Here is a 17,909-nt window from a genome sequence, read left to right as displayed (position 1 = left end):
GAGGCTGCTCTTGCAGGAGAAGCACAAAATTTTTCCTCTCTCAGGTATTTTGCACAAAAAACCAGGCAGCAAAAACTGCCCTTGTGGGGAAGAACTGGGTTGTCCCATTTCCACAGGAAGGTTGTCACTTTCCAGTGGAAAGTGAGAGTTTATTTTCCTAAATAAATTCCTAAATAAATTTTTGAGTTTATTTTCCTAAATAATTATCCCTAGGGATCCCTTCCTGACTGCCTGAAAGCCACCACCTCCCACACCCACAGGGAATCCTGCTGGAAACGAGGGAATTCTGTCCAGTCCCCAAGAGATCTTGAACCATCAAGGAATGGAAACTTCTGGGTGAGAATGGGAACCAAATCCTGAGTAACCTGGCTACAGCTTCTGGAATTAGTGCTGGGCTCTGGCCTTCAGTGCTGGATCCATTATTCCTGTGGAATTAAGGCCTGGTACTTCCCACCCTCTGCCACTCTTGAGATGCTCTGTGGAGCTTGGAAATCTTTCTTATCCAAGCTTTGTGAAGTGTTGTTTCAACCCCTCTGGCTCCCAGCTTGGTGTTTGTTTCAAGACATTCCCACACTTATTTTTCTACCAAGTTTGTTCTTTTATTGCTACTGTACAATTACAAAAATACCCTGAAGTGGAAAAAAAGCAACTTCAAACAGCAGTGCAGTGCTTGGACTGGAACAGACATTTTTAAATTAACACACAAAATAAAGACAAGAATAATCCAAACGCAGAAATGTCATCTTGGAGCTCTTAATTCTTTACAATTTATTAACATCTTCTCCACCATGGCAGCTTGGGAGGGACGAGTACCAAAGTTTGAGCCTTGTGGATACACAGAGCCCTCCCAGAGAGGAGGTTTGGCTGGAAAACAGATCCCAGTGACCTCCAGAGGGGAGATTTAGCTGGAAAACACAGAATTCTGTGACCTCTGGAAAGACAGATCCCAGTGCTCTCCAAAGGGGAGGCTGGGCTGGCAAACACAGAGCCCTGCAAAGGGGAGGGCTGGTTCCCAAACACCTGCACAAATTCCAGTGATCTCCACTGGAAAACAGATCCCAGTGCCCTCCAGAGGGGAGGATGAGCTCCCAAAGCCCTGCACAGATTCCCCAGCTCACAGGGGGCTGGCAGGATCTGGCACAGCTCAGGGCCACGACTCAGGTGCTGGGCTTTGCTCCCTTCCTCACCTGAGGGTTAAGCCAGGCTCATTTACTCCTCCCCACCAAGCAAAGCCAAAAAAAAAGGCTCAACCCTCCCCTTGATAGCCCTTGAGGGAGATCCAGAGTCAATCCACAGCTCTTGGCAAAGAAAACCTGCTGGTCCCAGCTGCCAGATTTCAGGTTTCAGTCCGTAGTGTGCGTGTCCTCTGCCCCTCCTCCAGCACAACCTCAGCTGAACCCCCAAATCCAAGAAAAAACCCCCCAAATCCAAGAAAAAACCCTCCAAATTCAGGAAAACCCCCCCCAAGCAGAGCATTGAGCCTGGAGAATGCAGGACAGCCACTGCTGGCACTGGAAATGGTTTCAGTTCTGGGGTGCAGGGGCAGATCTGCTGCAGGGAGATGTTGGGGTGATGGTTTTGGATGGCTCCCAGTAGGGAGGGCTGGCTCCTTCTGCAGCTCTGTCAGCTCTCCCTTCATTGGCCAGAGCAAATTTTTGGCATTTTGCATCCTTTTTGTTTGTTTTCTTGGTTTTCTGTAAATTAAAGCAGGTTAAACACCAAGCTACTGCTCGTGCAGCACAGCCAGGAACCAGGTCCCAGTCCAGCAGTGGATTTATCAATATTTATGTACTATGAGCATTTACCTGGGCCAGGAATTGTGCTCCAGACTCTGGAATGATGAGTTATGTAAATAATTTTGCATATCCACCTATTTTACCACTCATGCTTTGGCTGGTTTGGAGCCTCTCCTGAGGAAGTGGGAACACCCCCGAGCTTTGGGCAGCACTATGAATTCATGAGGTACAAAGTTGCCCTAAAAAAACTATTTAAGACAGTTGTTATTTCAAAACTTCACACTGAAAAAAAAAAAAAAAAAAGCTTGTCTGATGAGGGATTTTTCTCCTCCAAGCTTACAAGGACAGAAAAGAGCTAAAAACAACCTACATATTTTATTCCTGGTCATTTAAAAGCAGGTTTTTAAAAGAGGATTTTTGCTGCTTTTCCCTCTGTGCTTTGGGATTTTTCTTTTTTTTTTTTTTTGCACATCAAACAACCCAGAGCAGCAGAATTCCCCTTATTTCTATTTACAGGGCAGCCTGGAGCTGATGCAGGATTCCCAGATTTCTTCATAAGACCAGTAAGTGCCCACCAGTCCTGGCCCTGGTGTTTATATTCCATTTAACAAGGCCAGGGGCTGCTCTTCAGCTGAGCTGCAAGCCAGGAGCATGGATCCCAGTGCTGGGAATAGCAGATTCCAGCAATAAAATGGGAAGGGCAAGTCTAGAACAGTTACAGCAGCTTGGAAATCACAGCATTAAAAGTTGTAGTTGATGCTACAAAACAACTGGATTCAACAGTGCTGAAGGAAATGACAACACTGAGCACTAGCAAACACTTCCATGTGCTGATTCCAGCTGGATTCCAAAGGTATGGAGCAATAAATTAAGGTTTCAGCTCTCAATAGATACAAAATTATCTCCTGGATAAAGCAATTTAAATCAGGAGAAGGAATTTATAATATAAAGAAGTAAAGTGGGAGGAAAATTGTGTGACCAGGGAAATCTTTTGGATGGGGGGGCAGTTTATGGAGATGCCTTGACTTGGTGGGTCAGGAGAAATGGGATTCCATGGGTTCATCCCATGGGTGTGAGGCATTCCCAGGACACAGTGGGCATGCAGAGGGCTGGCCCAGTGGCAATGCAGCTGCTCAGGGAAGCTCAAGGCACTTTTGTGTCTTAAATCACTGCCAACAGCAGCTTCCCATCACCCCCTCCCAGGGCTCCCCACTGGGAATAGAGCCTTGGGATAAAATCCCTGCCTGACAGACAAAGGCTGCTCAACACTTGGGGCTGGAACAGCTCTGGGAATTTTGGTACAAAACACAATTCCCAGCCATTGCCACAGGGAAGGGAACCTGGAGGGGCTGGTGCATTGTGGAAAGGGATTGGGATGGGCAGGGGCTCCTCAACAGCAGCTTGACATCAACCCATTCCAGGGCTCCCCCTTGGGAAGTGAAATGCGTGGGATGGGATGGAGCATCTCCCTGGGAAAAGTGCGGTGTCAGGACACGGACCAGAGCCTTGGGACAGGCAGAAAACACTTCTCAAACACACACCTGGGGCTGCACGGGGCTGGAACAGCAGGGCCTGGGTACAAACCACAACTCCCAGCTGCTCCCACCGGGAAGGGAGCCTGGACAGGGGGAGGTTTGCATAAACAGAGAGGCTCCATCCGAGAGCTGGGACCTCCTGAGGGCTGGGACCATCCCAGGGGCTTGGGTAATCCCAGGGGCTTGGACCATCCCAGGGGCTGGAACCATCCCAGGGGCTGGAACCATCCCAGGGGCTGGGGCCATCCCAGGGGCTTGGACCATCCCAGGGGCTTGGATAATGCCAAGGACTGGGGTGGTCTCAAGGGCTGGGACCATCCCAGGGGCTTGGATAATCCCAAAGGCTGGGATGGTCCTGAGGGCTGGGATGACCCCAAGGGCCGTGAACATCCCAGGGGTTGGGATGAACCCAAGGGCCGTGAACATCCCAGGGGCTGGGATGGTCCCAAGGGCTGGGATGGTCCTGAGGGCTGGGATGACCCTGAGGGCCGTGACCATCCCAGGAGGGTCCCAATCCCTCTCCACGATCACCCTTGGGGATGACCCCAAGGGCTGGGATGACCCCAAGGGCTGTGACCATCCCAGGGGCTGGGATGACCCCAAGGGCTGGGATGACCCCAAGGACTGTGACCATCCCAAGGGCTGGGATGACCCTGAGGGCCGTGACCATCCCAGGAGGGTCCCAATCCCTCTCCACGATCACCCTTGGGGATGACCCCGAGGGCTGGGATGACCCCAAGGGCTGGGATGACCCCGAGGGCTGGGATGACCCCGAGGGCTGGGATGACCCCGAGGGCTGGGATGACCCCAAGGGCTGTGACCATCCCGAGGGCTGGGACGGTCCCAGCAGCGCTGTTCAGCTCTGGGCCGGGCTCTGGGGCTGGCCCCGGCCGTGCACGCGCTCGTAGAACAGCAGGTAGGCGCTGGCTGCCAGCACCTCGTGCAGGCTGGCCCTGCGCACCGACTCGTCCGAGATCCAGAGCCACTGGCTGCCGCGGGCGCCCGGCGCGCGCCGGAAGGTGACGAAGTGTCCCGAGTGCATGTCCCCGTGGTGAACCACCACGGCCATCAGGCGGTACAGGTACAGCGGGGCCCTGCGGGGACACGGGTCAGCCCGGCCACACACACACAAACACCAGAGCAGCCACAATTCCTGCCTGGAGCAAGGGGGTGGCTCCCTATGTGGCTGCTCTGTTCCTGGGATAGTGGAAGGTGTCTTTGCCCATGGCAAGTGGTGGGATGGGATGATTTCCAAGTTCCCTTCCAACCCAAATCATTTTGTCATCTAAACTGCTTTTTCCTGCTGCTCCATCTCTGGAAGTACTCAAGGACAGGCTGGACAGGGTTTGGAGCAACCTGGGATAGTGAAAAGTGTCCCTGCCCATGGCATCTCCAAACCATTCTGGGATTATGCTACTGCTCCATCCCTGGAAGCACTCAAGGACAGGCTGGACAGGGTTTGGAGTGACCTGGGACAGTGGAAGGTGTCCTTGCCATGGTAAGTGGTGGGATGGGATGATCTCCAAGTTCCCTTCCAACCCAAATCATTTTGTCATCTAAACTGCTTTTTCCTGCTGCTCCATCTCTGGAAGTGTGTAGGAAAGGCATTTTGTGCTGTTTTTGTGAGCCAGCAAAGGCTTCCTGAAGTAAGGAAAGCCCCGTATTGTCACAGACATCTTTTATGAAAAATCTTTTTTTTAGGATTTTTCCTCCTGAGAAGCTGAGAGGCCTCAAGAACAAAATGCAAACAATGGTTATCTGCTGCTGTGGAATGCAACAGGTGCATCTGTGATTGGTCTCATAGAGTTGCTTCTAAATAATAGCCAATCACAGTCAGCTGGCTCAGACCCTATCCAAGACACAAGCCTTTGTTATTATGAATGATGTGGCTCCTTGCTCACCTATTGAGAATTTGTTTCTTTCTTATGACCAATGGGCAGTGAATGTGTCTGTTAAGTAAATGTAAATATCTTGAAAAACTATAAAGGCAACATGTTGCTATGATAAATCTCTCTTATGCACCTTTCTGATGGAGTCTGGGTGCTTTGCACCCTGTCACGCTCTATAGTGACATAAGTGTCCAAGGCCAGGTTGGATGGGGTTTGGAGCAACCTGGGATAGTGAAAAGTGTCCCTGCCCATGGCATCTCCAAGTCTCCTTTCAACCCAAACCATTCTGGGATTATGGGATTCAAACCTGCTGCTCCATCCCTGGAAGCACTCAAGGACAGGCTGGACAGGGTTTGGAGTGACCTGGGACAGTGGAAGGTGTCCTTGCCATGGTAAGTGGTGGGATGGGATGATCTCCAAGTTCCCTTCCAACCCAAATCATTTTGTCATCTAAACTGCTTTTTCCTGCTGCTCCATCCCTGGAAGCACTCAAGGACAGGCTGGACAGGGTTTGGAGTGACCTGGGATAGTGGAAGGTGTCCCTGCCCATGGGAAGGGGCCTGCACCTGGATGGTCCCCAAGTTCCCTACCTACCTAACCCATTCTGGAATTCTATGGAAAAGGATGATCAGCCTCAGGACAAGGACAGAAGAAAGGGAGACAATTTGAAGGAAAGAAATGAAGAGAGAGGGTACAAATCTCTAACTTACCTGCACTCAGGGAATGCAGCAAGTGGGAAAGTTCCTGGGGACATTAAAAATGAGGGAGAGGAGGAGGAGGAAGAGGAGGCACCATTCATGAAGAGAGGTTTGGTACCAGCTGGTTGTTCTGCATCTGCCAGAGGAAGGAGAAATTCAGGAATTTAACTTGAATGCTGTTGCTAAGAACAGAATCCCTGCTCCTCAACACGGGATATGAAGGTATTTTATTGATTTGTATATCCAAAGGCAATGGATATTTTATTCAAATTCATTTTACATGACACATATGGAAATTGCCATGTGTCCAAAATCCCAACTAAAGGAATATTAAGCTGCCTAAGGACAGACCTCCTACAGCTGGATTTTCCAACAGTTTTTGAAGAATCCACCATTCCCACCATTCCCTCTCACTTGTCCTGAAGTCTTGGAAGAGACCTCTAACAAGAAAAACCCTGGGACATCCCAAGTTCAACACCCCTTTGGATATATTTTTTTTTAAATACATATATATTTAGTAGGATAAAATGAAATTTTCCAAACTGAACTGTAAATCTGGGAAAGGCAAAGGGATTTCTGTCCTCTTTGCAGAGCTCCACATCAAGATGCTAAACATGGCTTGATCCTGCAGAGATCCCTGACATGCAGAAAGAGCTGGATCATTTTATTGGCAAAGGAAGTACCTGAAGGTTTCCCTGCTCTCCCATCCTTTATTCCAGGGGTTGTCTCCTCTGGGTTTTTCTGGCTGAGCTGCTCCTGGCAGGATTTGGGACCAGGAACTCGATATTTGTAGATGTCCATGACCAGGAACTCGTTGAACTGGACGTGTTCGTGTCTCTTCAGGGGAGTGCCTTGGTTTGACCAGCTCAGCCTTTGCAGGTGGATGCACAAACACTGGGGCAGCTTCAGGAAAGCAAAATCCACATTTTTCATGGAAAGAAACAGCTGGTAAGCCCAGGGAATAAGGAAATGAATTTCCCTTATCTCTGTGTAAGCTCAGTGGCAACAGTGTCCTTAAAATGTGACAATAATTCTTGTGAGATTCCTGATCTCTCCTAATCCCCAAAAATTAATGGTTTTGCACAGGGGAAAACCAAAAACATTAAGTGTTACAAAGAGCTGAAATTAGAAATAATTGCTGTAGCAAGAAGTACTTTATTATTATTATTATTATTATTATTATTATTATTATTATTTGCACCTGAGGCTCCTAATTACACACCAGTGCCCTGCTGGCCTCTGCATGACAGGATTACAGAGCAAAAAAAAAGTTTTTTCTTAGAAATCACACCTGATGTTTACTCACCAGCTGTACTAAGAATATTTTAATTTCTCTGAAATGAGGAATTGCTAAAGATGCTACAAACCCTGTAAGTATAAATCAATTTGCTCACTGAAGAGCAAATGTAAAATTAATGTAAAATCTAAGACGTGACACTGAGCCAAATTCACATTTAAGTGTTTTTCTAAATAACAGAATATTCACATCCTCTAATTGTTTAATGCTTCATGTTTTGCTGAGTTGAGGCCTCAATGCCCACAGATATTTGCCAGGTGAGTTTACTTTGAAAAATCAAACATTTGTGGTCTAGCAGCAAGAAATGGACACAACCAGCTCCAAGGGAGAAGTTACTGTGACAGGATTTAGGGGATTTGGAGGGTTTTTTTTGCCTCACCTTTCCTAACTTTAACTGCTTAACAAATGTTGTTCTCTGGTTTTCTATGCTCTGTCCATTCAGAATTCCTTGTGCCTGGATCTGGAATGAAAAGGGGAAAAAATGAAGGCACCTGCAGACAGGAGCAATTAATTGTCTGGTTTATGCTCAGTGCATTAATCACACCTAGGAATGCTCTTCAGAATTCTTAAAGGGTCAAAATTCTAAACCAAAATCAAGCAGAAATGAGAATTTTGAGAACTCCATTCACTCAGAACTGCCTCTTCTGTTCATTTTTAAACAGAATTGATTTTTTAATACCAGAGCAAAAAAATTATCCCTGGTGACACCTGGCAACTACAGAATAAAATATTTGTACATTTTTGAAACAGCAATAGTAAGTAAAGCCTCAAATACTTCATGAGGTAAGAACTCTTTGTTAAATATCTGAAATTCCAGAGGTTTTCCCCAAGTCCTGAAGAAAAAAGAGGTGAAAAGCAAAGCCAGGATTGTGTCAGCAGGCTCAGAACTGAGCAGGGAGGTGATGGGAATTAAAGTGACAGGAATCAAAGGGACCTACTTTGGTGCAGTTGTCACACACAACATCCTTGACAGACTCTGAGGAGATGAAGTGATGGAGGCAATGGTCCAGTGTCATGGGACGACCCTGAGAGCCAAGAAAAACCAGAATTATTTGCAGGAATTTTAGGGTGCATTCCACTGGATTTTGGGAAAGGGATTTTTAATAATTTTTTCCACAAAAAAAACTACAGAACTGCAGATTTATTTCATGAAAGAACTGAGTAAATGGCTTTGGGTGATCATGGAACTGTGGGGATTCTCCTTTAGCCTGGATTAAACATGGAAAAGTTTGCAGCTTTTGGATAACAGCAGCAGTGATTCCCTGTGTGAGCCTTTCAGTGGGATTTTAAACCCCAGATTTCTGTCCTGTTCCTATTTATTTCTCATTCCAGCACCTCAGGGATCACTTCATGCTCTCTGGCCCTCTCCATAGCAGAAATACAGCTTTTAGTGGGATTTAGGCCTCCTTGCTGCCCTTCCTCATATCCTGCCCTGCCAAGGATTGGATAAAACAAAACACAAAGAGCAGAAGATGTGCCCAGATTTCAATCCTGGCTGTCCAGGAGGGCACTCTGCAAACAGCAATCACAATTTCCATGAGCTGTGGAAAGAAATCCCTACCAGACATGAAGCAACAAACTCTTACAGTCCAAAAATATCCTGCAGATGATGCCCTAAAAATCCACAATGTTTTGTCATTTTGAAGTTTTTCAGAGCCAGAAAGAAATGGAAAAATTTTCTAGTTGAATTCACCCCCTGGTAAAGCCTGGATGGGGTAAGGTGTGAACTGCCACCTTGCCAGCCCTTGGGATATGATCTGGGCTCTTCAAATTTGTGGAAATTTGTGGAAAAGACCAAAATTTTGTGGAATTTGTGGAAAAGACCAAATCCTCCACCAGGAGAAACACAAAGCTCTGCTGGCATCACCAAGTTCTGCTTGTTGGGCTCATGAGAAGCTCTTAGAGTATTGAAGTTCACCATATATTGAAGTTGGAGGGAGACGACCCACCTTGCGTTGGTCAGCATCGACTCCACTTTATTCATCAATCAGGCACCTTTTATAACAGTGTTAATTCACTTCATGCATATTGCAAAATCTGAGCTCACAATAGGTCAGAGATTACACACCAACTCCACCTTATGTTTCCAATACCAAGATTTAGGTTCTCAAAATTATTCTTGCTTTCCCAAAACAGCCAAAGATAGAACATCCACTTGTTATGAGAAAGCTGCCTGAGAACTCTGATGTGCAAGGCTCTCAAGGCCTTCATGTTTGCCACTTTTACCTGTAATTAAAAATAACCTGAGAACCTCTGCTGTTCACAGAAGCAGGCTGTGAGAACCTGTCCCTCACAGCTGCCTTCTGAGCCATCCCTGAAAAAATCTCCAACATTAGAGCAGTTTGGGAGAAGGTCCTGCAGCAGCACAGGGTTGAAACAGAGCAGGAAAAATCAAGCCCTGAAGGAGCTCTGGGTGTTTCCTGCACCTGAGGAAGGGCTGGGAAGGGCAGGGAGGAGCAGGAGCAGGGGGATACGCACCCACACAGCCGCTGGAATGCTCAGGGAGAGGCTGTCAAAGGTGTCAAACCTCACAGGGCTCTGCAAGAGAACATTCCAGCATTTATGGTCAGTGATGCCTTCAGTTTTAGCTTCCGTGTTTTTCACATTCTGCACTGCATTAGGATTTAACTCTGAGATTCACAGAAAGTGTTTGCAAGTTCTCCTCACAGTTCAGTCAGACAAAACAATCCTTCTCCAACCCCAGAACCAAGGATACTATTACAGCTTCTAAAAAGTGTAAACAACAAAAAGGCCCAAAAAGTCCAAAAAGTGTAAATTGAGGAGAGCAAACTGAGAGGATGAGACTTCATAACCTGAAGTGGTAATTGGACAATTAACCCCAATATGGAAATGGACCAAAATTTATAAAAAAGTGTGAAAACTCATGACCATCTTGGGTCAGGCTCTTGTACTCACCAAGGAGTATCTTGTGAAACCTGTTTAATAAATATTTACTTTATTCTTTAGCACTGTGTAGCCTCTGTTCAAAGCAGCCTTCAAGGCATCATCAGTCCCCAAAAATTCCAACCCAGCTCTCCCAAGGTGAGCCTGTGCCCTGTGCTGTCCATAATTCCCTGAGGAACAGGATCCAAACCCCTCAGATCCCCAGGGAATATCAGGAATGTTCTGCTCGGCCTCTTCTTCCTCATTCCAATTTGTTTGCAAGGTTTTGGGAAATAAAATGCAAAATGTTTTCTTGGTTTGGGCTATAAATGAGGTTTATTTTCTGTATTTTTTCCATTGTTCAGGTTGTCTGCATCTCCTTATTTTGGATAACTGGACTTTGCAAAATGTGCTGAATGAGCAGCAAGTCCTAAACTCACCAGGTGAGTGAATGTTCAGGTGATATTATTAATTAATTAATTGTTAATTCAATAACAGAAGAAAACAACCATTATTCTGGTTGATGAGGCAGCTGTTACCCCCACAAGGTGCATCACCTGGATTTTTTTTTAGTCTATTTAGGGATAAATCTTTGTTCATCACCAAGGGATGATGGTTCCAGGATGGAAATCCCTCCTCACATGACACAGATATTAATAATAATAATAATAATATAAAATATTATCTATTTCCACACCTGGTGCTCACAGTGTTTGCAGACCATGTTGCTGGTCAGCCTTCCATGGAAAGGGTGCTGAGATTTCCAGTGGTTGGACACAGGGGGAAGACATCCTGCAACACAAAAATTGTCCTTGGATTTTCCATTCATCCACTTCCATCACTCCAATCCCACATTTTTGCCCTTCAGTTACAAAATTAATGCCTCCACAGCACACTTTTGTCTCAGTGATTAATAATTAATTGAGGTTTATTTATATTTTTGATTTCTATTTCAGTTCAGCACAAAGATCAATTAATATTATCCCTTTAATAAACAAAACTACCCTATGAATATTCAGAATATCCAGAAGGGATAAAATCCTACCTCTTGTTCTGCAGCTTATTTGCTTTTGGATTATTTCTGGTTGCTACAGAGGGAGATAAAAACATTTCATTAACCCTACCTCAGCAATATTGAAAAGATTCAGAAATTTAATACATGAAGTATTAAATGTGCTCCTATTTCATCCCTAATTGTCTTTTCTGCCATTAGAAAAATTGTGGCTCTTTATATTTGTAAGGACAAAAAAACTTGGTACAAAACAAATTTATAATTGACACTTGCTCATAAAAGGAATCATTAATCTGCAGAACTCTCTGCCTCAGAAAATGAAAATGGGAGATTTTGTCTTTTTTTGGTCTATATTTTAGGCAAAACCAGATATTTTCCATCTGCATCAAGCTTATCAAATTTACCTCCATAAAACTCTTCCAGAAATGTCCTTTTTGCACTTTTCAACCCTTTTTCAGGTGGGAAATAAAGATCAGAATAACTGCTTGGAGGGACTTAAATTAAATCCCTACATCCCATGGATTTAGGGATGCAAAACCCTCAGGAAAGCAAGAACACTGAAAATTCAGAGATATTTTCTTCGGAAAACCAGAGAATTCTTTAAATTTGACTTATTGATGAATCCTAATCAAAGGATTAAAGAACAGCTTTGGGAAGAGATTTAAAATATCCTAAATATACATTTTCTACTTGGGAATCTGGGCAGATGGCAGGAGTTTCTGGGAAGGAAATAAGGGGGATCACCTCCAGGGAATGCACATCAAACAGATGGGTCACACGGGGCTGCCGATCCCGCTCGTCCTCCAGGGAAGAGGTCAGGACATGGAACAGCTCATGGGCATCCTGGAAATGGAGTCAGGGAAAAAAAGGCATCAAAAAAAACATCCCAGGAGGGCTGGAATTCCACAGGAAATTCAGGAAAAATTGCAGCTCAGAGACTGGATTTATTTTTGTTTTTATTTTTGATTTATAGCTATATTTATGCCTATATTTATACTTACAAATTTTATGTGTATAATTTAATATTTATATTTACATTTATATTTACATTTATATTTATAGCTATATTTATATTTAGATTTACAATTATAGTTATAGTTTATAGTTATAGTTATATAGTTATAGTTATAGTTATAGTTATAGTTATGGTTATAGTTATAGTTATAGTTATATTTACAATTATAGTTATAGTTTATAGTTATAGTTATATAGTTATAGCTATAGTTATAGTTATAGTTATAGTTATAGTTATAGTTATAGTTATAGTTAAGTACAGCTAGAATATATAATATAGATCATAATATATAATATTATATATATAAAATATGTAAGTACATACTAAATATAAATAATAATGACAAATAAAAGTTTCTAAATAAATATATTGAATATGTTTATTCAATTATATACATTAAATATATATTATACTTTATACAATTATATATGGCTGTTATATACAATTACTGTAATGTATAACTTTTATATAGATATATTGTATACATTATTATAATATATTGTAATTATTATATCTAATGCATATAATCATTATTATATATTATAATTATATATGTTATTATATACAATTACTATTATATATCACTATTACCTATTAACACTACTACTACTACTACTATTATTATTATTATTATTATTATTATTATTATTATTATTATTATTATTATTATTATTATTATTATTATTATTATATTTGTGTTTATATTGAATCTATTTTGTTGTGCCCAAAAGCTTCCTAACAGCACAAGGTACTCAAGACATTCTGGGCCATATAAACTCACAAAAAATGAAAACACTTGGGAGTAAAAAAAATACCCCCAAATAAATTTCCAAATCCCTGTTTTCCTGGATTTTGAGGGAAATATCCTTGGAAATCAGTAATATATTTTAGGAATGGATAATTGACGGAGTACATTGGCAATACTGACAAAAATTGCAAATAATTAGGATTACTGAAAAGATTGGAACAGGTCCATTATCCAGAGGGAAATCAGGGATCTGCTGTGCTTTAATATTCCTGATCCTGTTGGTAAGGACAAGGTTTGGAATTCCCTGAGGAATTCCCAGCCCACTAAAAGCCCCATTCCCAAGCTGGGGATGTTTCCCACCAGATTTTGGAGCAGGATCCAGCTCTGTCACTCCAGCCCTGTGGGTTTTCCTGCTGCACTCACCTGCTCCTCAAAGGAGGAGATCTGCTAAGGACAAGGTTTGGAATATCCCAGCCCACTAAAAGCCCCATTTCCATGCTGTGAAGTTTCCCATCAGATTTTGGAGCAGGATCCAGCTCTGACAGCCCCAGCCCTGGGGACTGTCCCAGCTTGCTGCACTCACCTGCTCCTCAAAGGAGGAGATCTGCTAAGGACAAGGTTTGGAATATCCCAGCTCCATTCCCAAGCTGGGGATGTTTCCCACCAGATTTTGGAGCAGGATCCAGCTCTGACATCCCCAGCCCTGTGGGTTTTCCTGCTGCACTCACCTGCTCCTCAAAGGAGGAGATCTGCTAAGGACAAGGTTTGGAATTCCCTGAGGAATTCCCAGCCCACTAAAAGCCCCATTTCCATGCTGTGAAGTTTCCCATCAGATTTTGGAGCAGGATCCAGCTCTGACATCCCCAGCCCTGGGGCTTTTCCTGCTGCACTCACCTGCTCCTCAAAGGAGGAGATCTGCTAAGGACAAGGTTTGGAATATCCCAGCCCACTGAGAGCCCCATTCCCAAGCTGGGGATGTTTCCCACCAGTTTTTGGAGCAGGATCCAGGTCTGACATCCCCAGCCCTGTGGGTTTTCCTGCTGCACTCACCTGCTCCTCAAAGGAGGAGATCTGCTAAGGACAAGGTTTGGAATTCCCTGAAGAATATCCCAGCCCACTGAGAGCCCCATTCCCAAGCTGTGAAGTTTCCCACCAGATTTTGGAGCAGGATCCAGCTCTGTCACTCCAGCCCTGTGGGTTTTCCTGCTGCACTCACCTGCTCCTCAAAGGAGGAGATCTGCTAAGGACAAGGTTTGGAATATCCCAGCCCACTGAGAGCCCCATTCCCAAGCTGGGGATGTTTCCCACCAGATTTTGGAGCAGGATCCAGCTCTGACAGCCCCAGCCCTGTGGGTTTTCCTGCTGCACTCACCTGCTCCTCAAAGGAGGAGATCTGCCACCTGTTCATCCTGAGCACCTCCAGCAGGCAGCTGGCATCCAGGACATCGTCCTCTGGCACCTCCTGGCACGACAGGGCTGGGGAAGGGAAGGCAGGAGTGTCAGGAGGAGCCAAAAATGGGGAAAAATCAGAGTTTGGTGGGGTTAGAGCAGCAGCAGCCTCACACCACTTCCCCAGGAACATCCCAAGGCAGAAATTTCCTTTATAAACAACCTGTGAGGGAAGCCAGGGGGGTCACTTGAGGGTTTCAGAGATTAATTTAGACCAAAAATTAACCAGCTTGAGCTTAAAATCTTAAATATTTTATAATAATATTTTGTATTTTACATAATATGTATTACATATTTATTTATACATATTATTTATACAGTTATTTATTAGTTTATTTATCTATTCATTAATATAATTTGTTCATTATATAAATTTATTATATAAAAGAATATTATTTATTTTATAAGAAAAATTGTACTTACATAATATTGTATATTTTATAATAATATTTTGTATGTTATATAATACCTATTATATAAATTTATGTATATAATAACATAAATTTATATTTTAAAATTATAATTAAATATATATTTATATATATTATGTAAATAATAAATATTTAAATTATATTCTAAATTTATAAATTTAGAATATAATTTATAAGTTTATTTATCAATTTATTTCTATAATTTATTACATAAATTTGTTATATAGAATTATATTATTTCTTTTATGATAACTTATTTTTAATCTTTTATAGTTTATATTTTATAATAATATTTTGTATGTTCTATAATACCTATTATATCAACAGGTATTAATATAAATAATAAGTATATATATAATTAATACATATAAATTTACTTATATAACTTGTTTATTTATTTTACTACTTTATCTATTTAAAGAATTTATTTCTTATATAAATTTACTATACAAAAGTATATTATTTCTTTTATAATAGTATTTTATATTTACCTAATATTGTATCTTTTATAATAATATTTTATTTCAATTTTTAATATCCAAAACCTTGCAAAGGGATGGTTGAATAGTCCCAGGTTTTTGGAAAAATAGTAAGCTTGGGGAAAACAAAAAAGCTAAAATTATTTGCCAACATTTTTAATAGAATTCTAAATTTCTTGAACCCTATGGAATTCAACTGTTCTGTGAAAGGTGCCTGAGCTTTGCCCAAGGCATTTCAATTAATCCGAAAATTAGAGAGTGAAATAAAACAGGGAATACAAACCCCACCAGCTTCTTTCTTTGGGAAAAGAGCCTAAAAATGCCAAATGTTCTCCTTAAACATTTAACCCTTGCTTTGCCACAAGAGGAAATGCGCCAGCAGTACCTCTGAGGAGCTGCAGCAGAGTCACGGAGAGGTGCTGGGGCTGCTCCTGGGGCTGCTCCTGCTCCGTCCTGTACTGGGCTGTGAACTCCTCCAGCCACCTGATGAACGAGGGGCAGGAGGACAGGCCCTGCAGCAGGGAATTCATGAAACACGTGTTGCCCAGGTTCAGCAGGCCTGGCACGAGCCCTGCAAAGAGAATTGCAAGAGTTTCCACCACGAAATCCAGGGGCAAACATCCTGGTTTTCAGCAGGAATGCTGGGTAATTACAGAAAAATTTATTTCAGTTAGTTCCGTTTTCAATTTGTGGTGTTTCGGTTCATCTTTCAAAAATTTCACAAATTTTTTCAGCATCCATATAATTAATATATGGTGCATATATAATTAATATGGTGTATATGTGTATAATATGCTGTATATGTGTAATATGTGTATAATTAATATGATGTATATATAATTAATATATGGTGTTCACATAACTAATATATGGTGGCATCATATATTAATTAATATATCATTTTTATATATAATATAATTAATATATGGTGTATATATAATTAATATGGTGTATATGTGTATAATATGCTGTATATGTGTAATAGGTGTATAATTAATATGTATGTATAATTAATATATGGTGTTCACATAACTAATATATGGTGGCATTATATATTAATTAATATATCATTTTTATATATAATATAATTAATATATGGTGTATATATAATTAATATGGTGTATATGTGTATAATATGGTGTATATGTGTAATATGTGTATAATTAATATTATGTATATATAATTAATATATGGTGTCTACATAACTAATATATGGTGGCATTATATATTAATTAATATATATATAATTAATATTATATATATAATGAATATATGGTGTCTACATGACTAATATATGGTGGCATTATATATTAATTAATATATCATTTATATATAGAATATAATTAATATATGATGTATATATAATTAATATTGTGTATATGTGTGATATGTGTATAATTAATATATTGAGTATATATAATTAATATATGGTGGTATTACATATTAGTATAACTAATATATAAAATGTGTACATATAATTAATATGGTGTATATGTGTAATATGTGTATAATTAATATATGGAGTATATATAATTAATATATGGTGGTATTATATATTAATATAATTAATATATAAAATGCGTATACATAATTAATATGGTGTATATGGGTAATATGTGTATAATTAATATAGAGTATATATAATTAATATATGGTGGTAATATTTATTAGTATAATTAATACATAAAATTATTATATAATATATATTATATAATATAGAAAATTAATAATAACAACAACATATTAATTAATATATAATTAATTACTTAGTGTAATAGAATTTCGTTTAACAAAACAGTTATTCAGCATTCTGAATCAATAGACTCAGACACCAATCATTCCCTTCCTCGGGGGTCGCCCTGCATCCGATGGAATTCCTTCCTAAAATCCCACTAAGCCAGCTGGAAAAACGGGATCAATCCCGTACCGGGGCTGTTCCCGGTACCGGCACCCCCAGCCCCCATCGGTACCGGTACCGGCACCCCCAGCCCCCCCGGTACCGATACTCCCCCCCCGGTACCTCTCCGCCGCCGTTTCCTGCCGCTGATGGGGCCCCACAGGACATAAATCCCGGCCGCCAGCGCCGCCGCCGCGCCCCCGAGCACCCCCCAGCTCCGCATGGCTCGGTGCCTGCCTCGGGAAAAACGGGGATAGGGTCAGGGGCTGCGGGAATAACGGGAATAGGGGCAGGAGCTGCGGGAATAACGGGAATAGGGGTCACGATCTGCGGGATCAGTGGGACCGGCTCAGGAGCTGCGGGAGCCCCGAGAGCCCTCAGCCCCCCCGGGCCTGCCCCGGTAACCGGAGCGCAAAGAGAATGCGGATATGGGAAAGGGGAAATGGAGCAGGGAAAGGGAAGGGGAGAAGGGAAGAAGGAAAGGGAAAGAGAGAAATGAAGGGGGAAAGGGAAATGAAGGAGGTGAGGGAAGAAAGAAGGCGCTCGGCCGAGGTTCGCCGCGATCAAGCCGAGCTCCCCCCGCCCGCCCTCCCCTCGGACCCGGCCCCCTCCCGGCTCATTCCGAGCCCCTTCCCGCTCCGTCCCGACCCGCTCCGGGTGCAGCCGCCCCCTCCCCTCGGACCTGGCCCCCTCCCCCGCCCGCAGCAGCCGCCGCACCGGCCCCTCCGCCAGCATGGCCGCGCCGGAACGCGAGCGCGCGGCCGGGTGGAGCCGGGGGGACGGCAGCGGCGCGCGGACCGGCCGGGCGGCGGTGCCGGAAGTGGCGCGGGGGGGCCGGTG

The 17,909-nt window shown here is 42.6% G+C and overlaps 1 protein-coding gene across 1 annotated transcript; it reads right to left on the bottom strand.

Moving 5' to 3' along the window:
- Positions 1-574: 574 nt before the first annotated feature.
- On the bottom strand, positions 575-17,839 carry USP30 (ubiquitin specific peptidase 30). Its single transcript, XM_064726666.1, has 13 exons — positions 17,787-17,839; positions 17,193-17,302; positions 15,558-15,743; positions 14,186-14,289; positions 11,795-11,893; positions 11,084-11,126; positions 10,736-10,830; positions 9,634-9,693; positions 8,094-8,180; positions 7,535-7,615; positions 6,542-6,761; positions 5,871-5,994; positions 575-4,365 (listed from the first exon to the last, which is right to left on the bottom strand). The coding sequence occupies exons 2-13, from the start codon at positions 17,290-17,292 to the stop codon at positions 4,128-4,130; spliced, it is 1,437 nt and encodes a 478-aa protein (XP_064582736.1). The 5' UTR covers positions 17,293-17,302; positions 17,787-17,839; the 3' UTR covers positions 575-4,127.
- Between the last annotated feature and the right edge of the window lie 70 nt (positions 17,840-17,909).

This window comes from Zonotrichia leucophrys, chromosome 15, assembly GCF_028769735.1.
Source record: "Zonotrichia leucophrys gambelii isolate GWCS_2022_RI chromosome 15, RI_Zleu_2.0, whole genome shotgun sequence".
NCBI lineage: Eukaryota > Metazoa > Chordata > Aves > Passeriformes > Passerellidae > Zonotrichia > Zonotrichia leucophrys.
Note: the sequence above shows the minus strand (reverse complement) of the source record. Positions and strands in the feature narration are given on the sequence as shown.

What these genes read in the sequence shown, in the direction of transcription:
- USP30 (XM_064726666.1), bottom strand. Translation starts at nt 17,292, where the DNA reads ATGCGGAGCTGGGGGGTGCTCGGGGGCGCGGCGGCGGCGCTGGCGGCC. An exon ending in AATAAGCTGCAGAACAAGAG is followed by an intron (nt 10,831 to 11,083) that starts GTAGGATTTTAT and finishes TTTGTGTTGCAG; the next exon opens with GATGTCTTCCCCCTGTGTCC. An exon ending in GCTGCATTCCCTGAGTGCAG is followed by an intron (nt 4,366 to 5,870) that starts GTAAGTTAGAGA and finishes GTGTCCCCGCAG; the next exon opens with GGCCCCGCTGTACCTGTACC.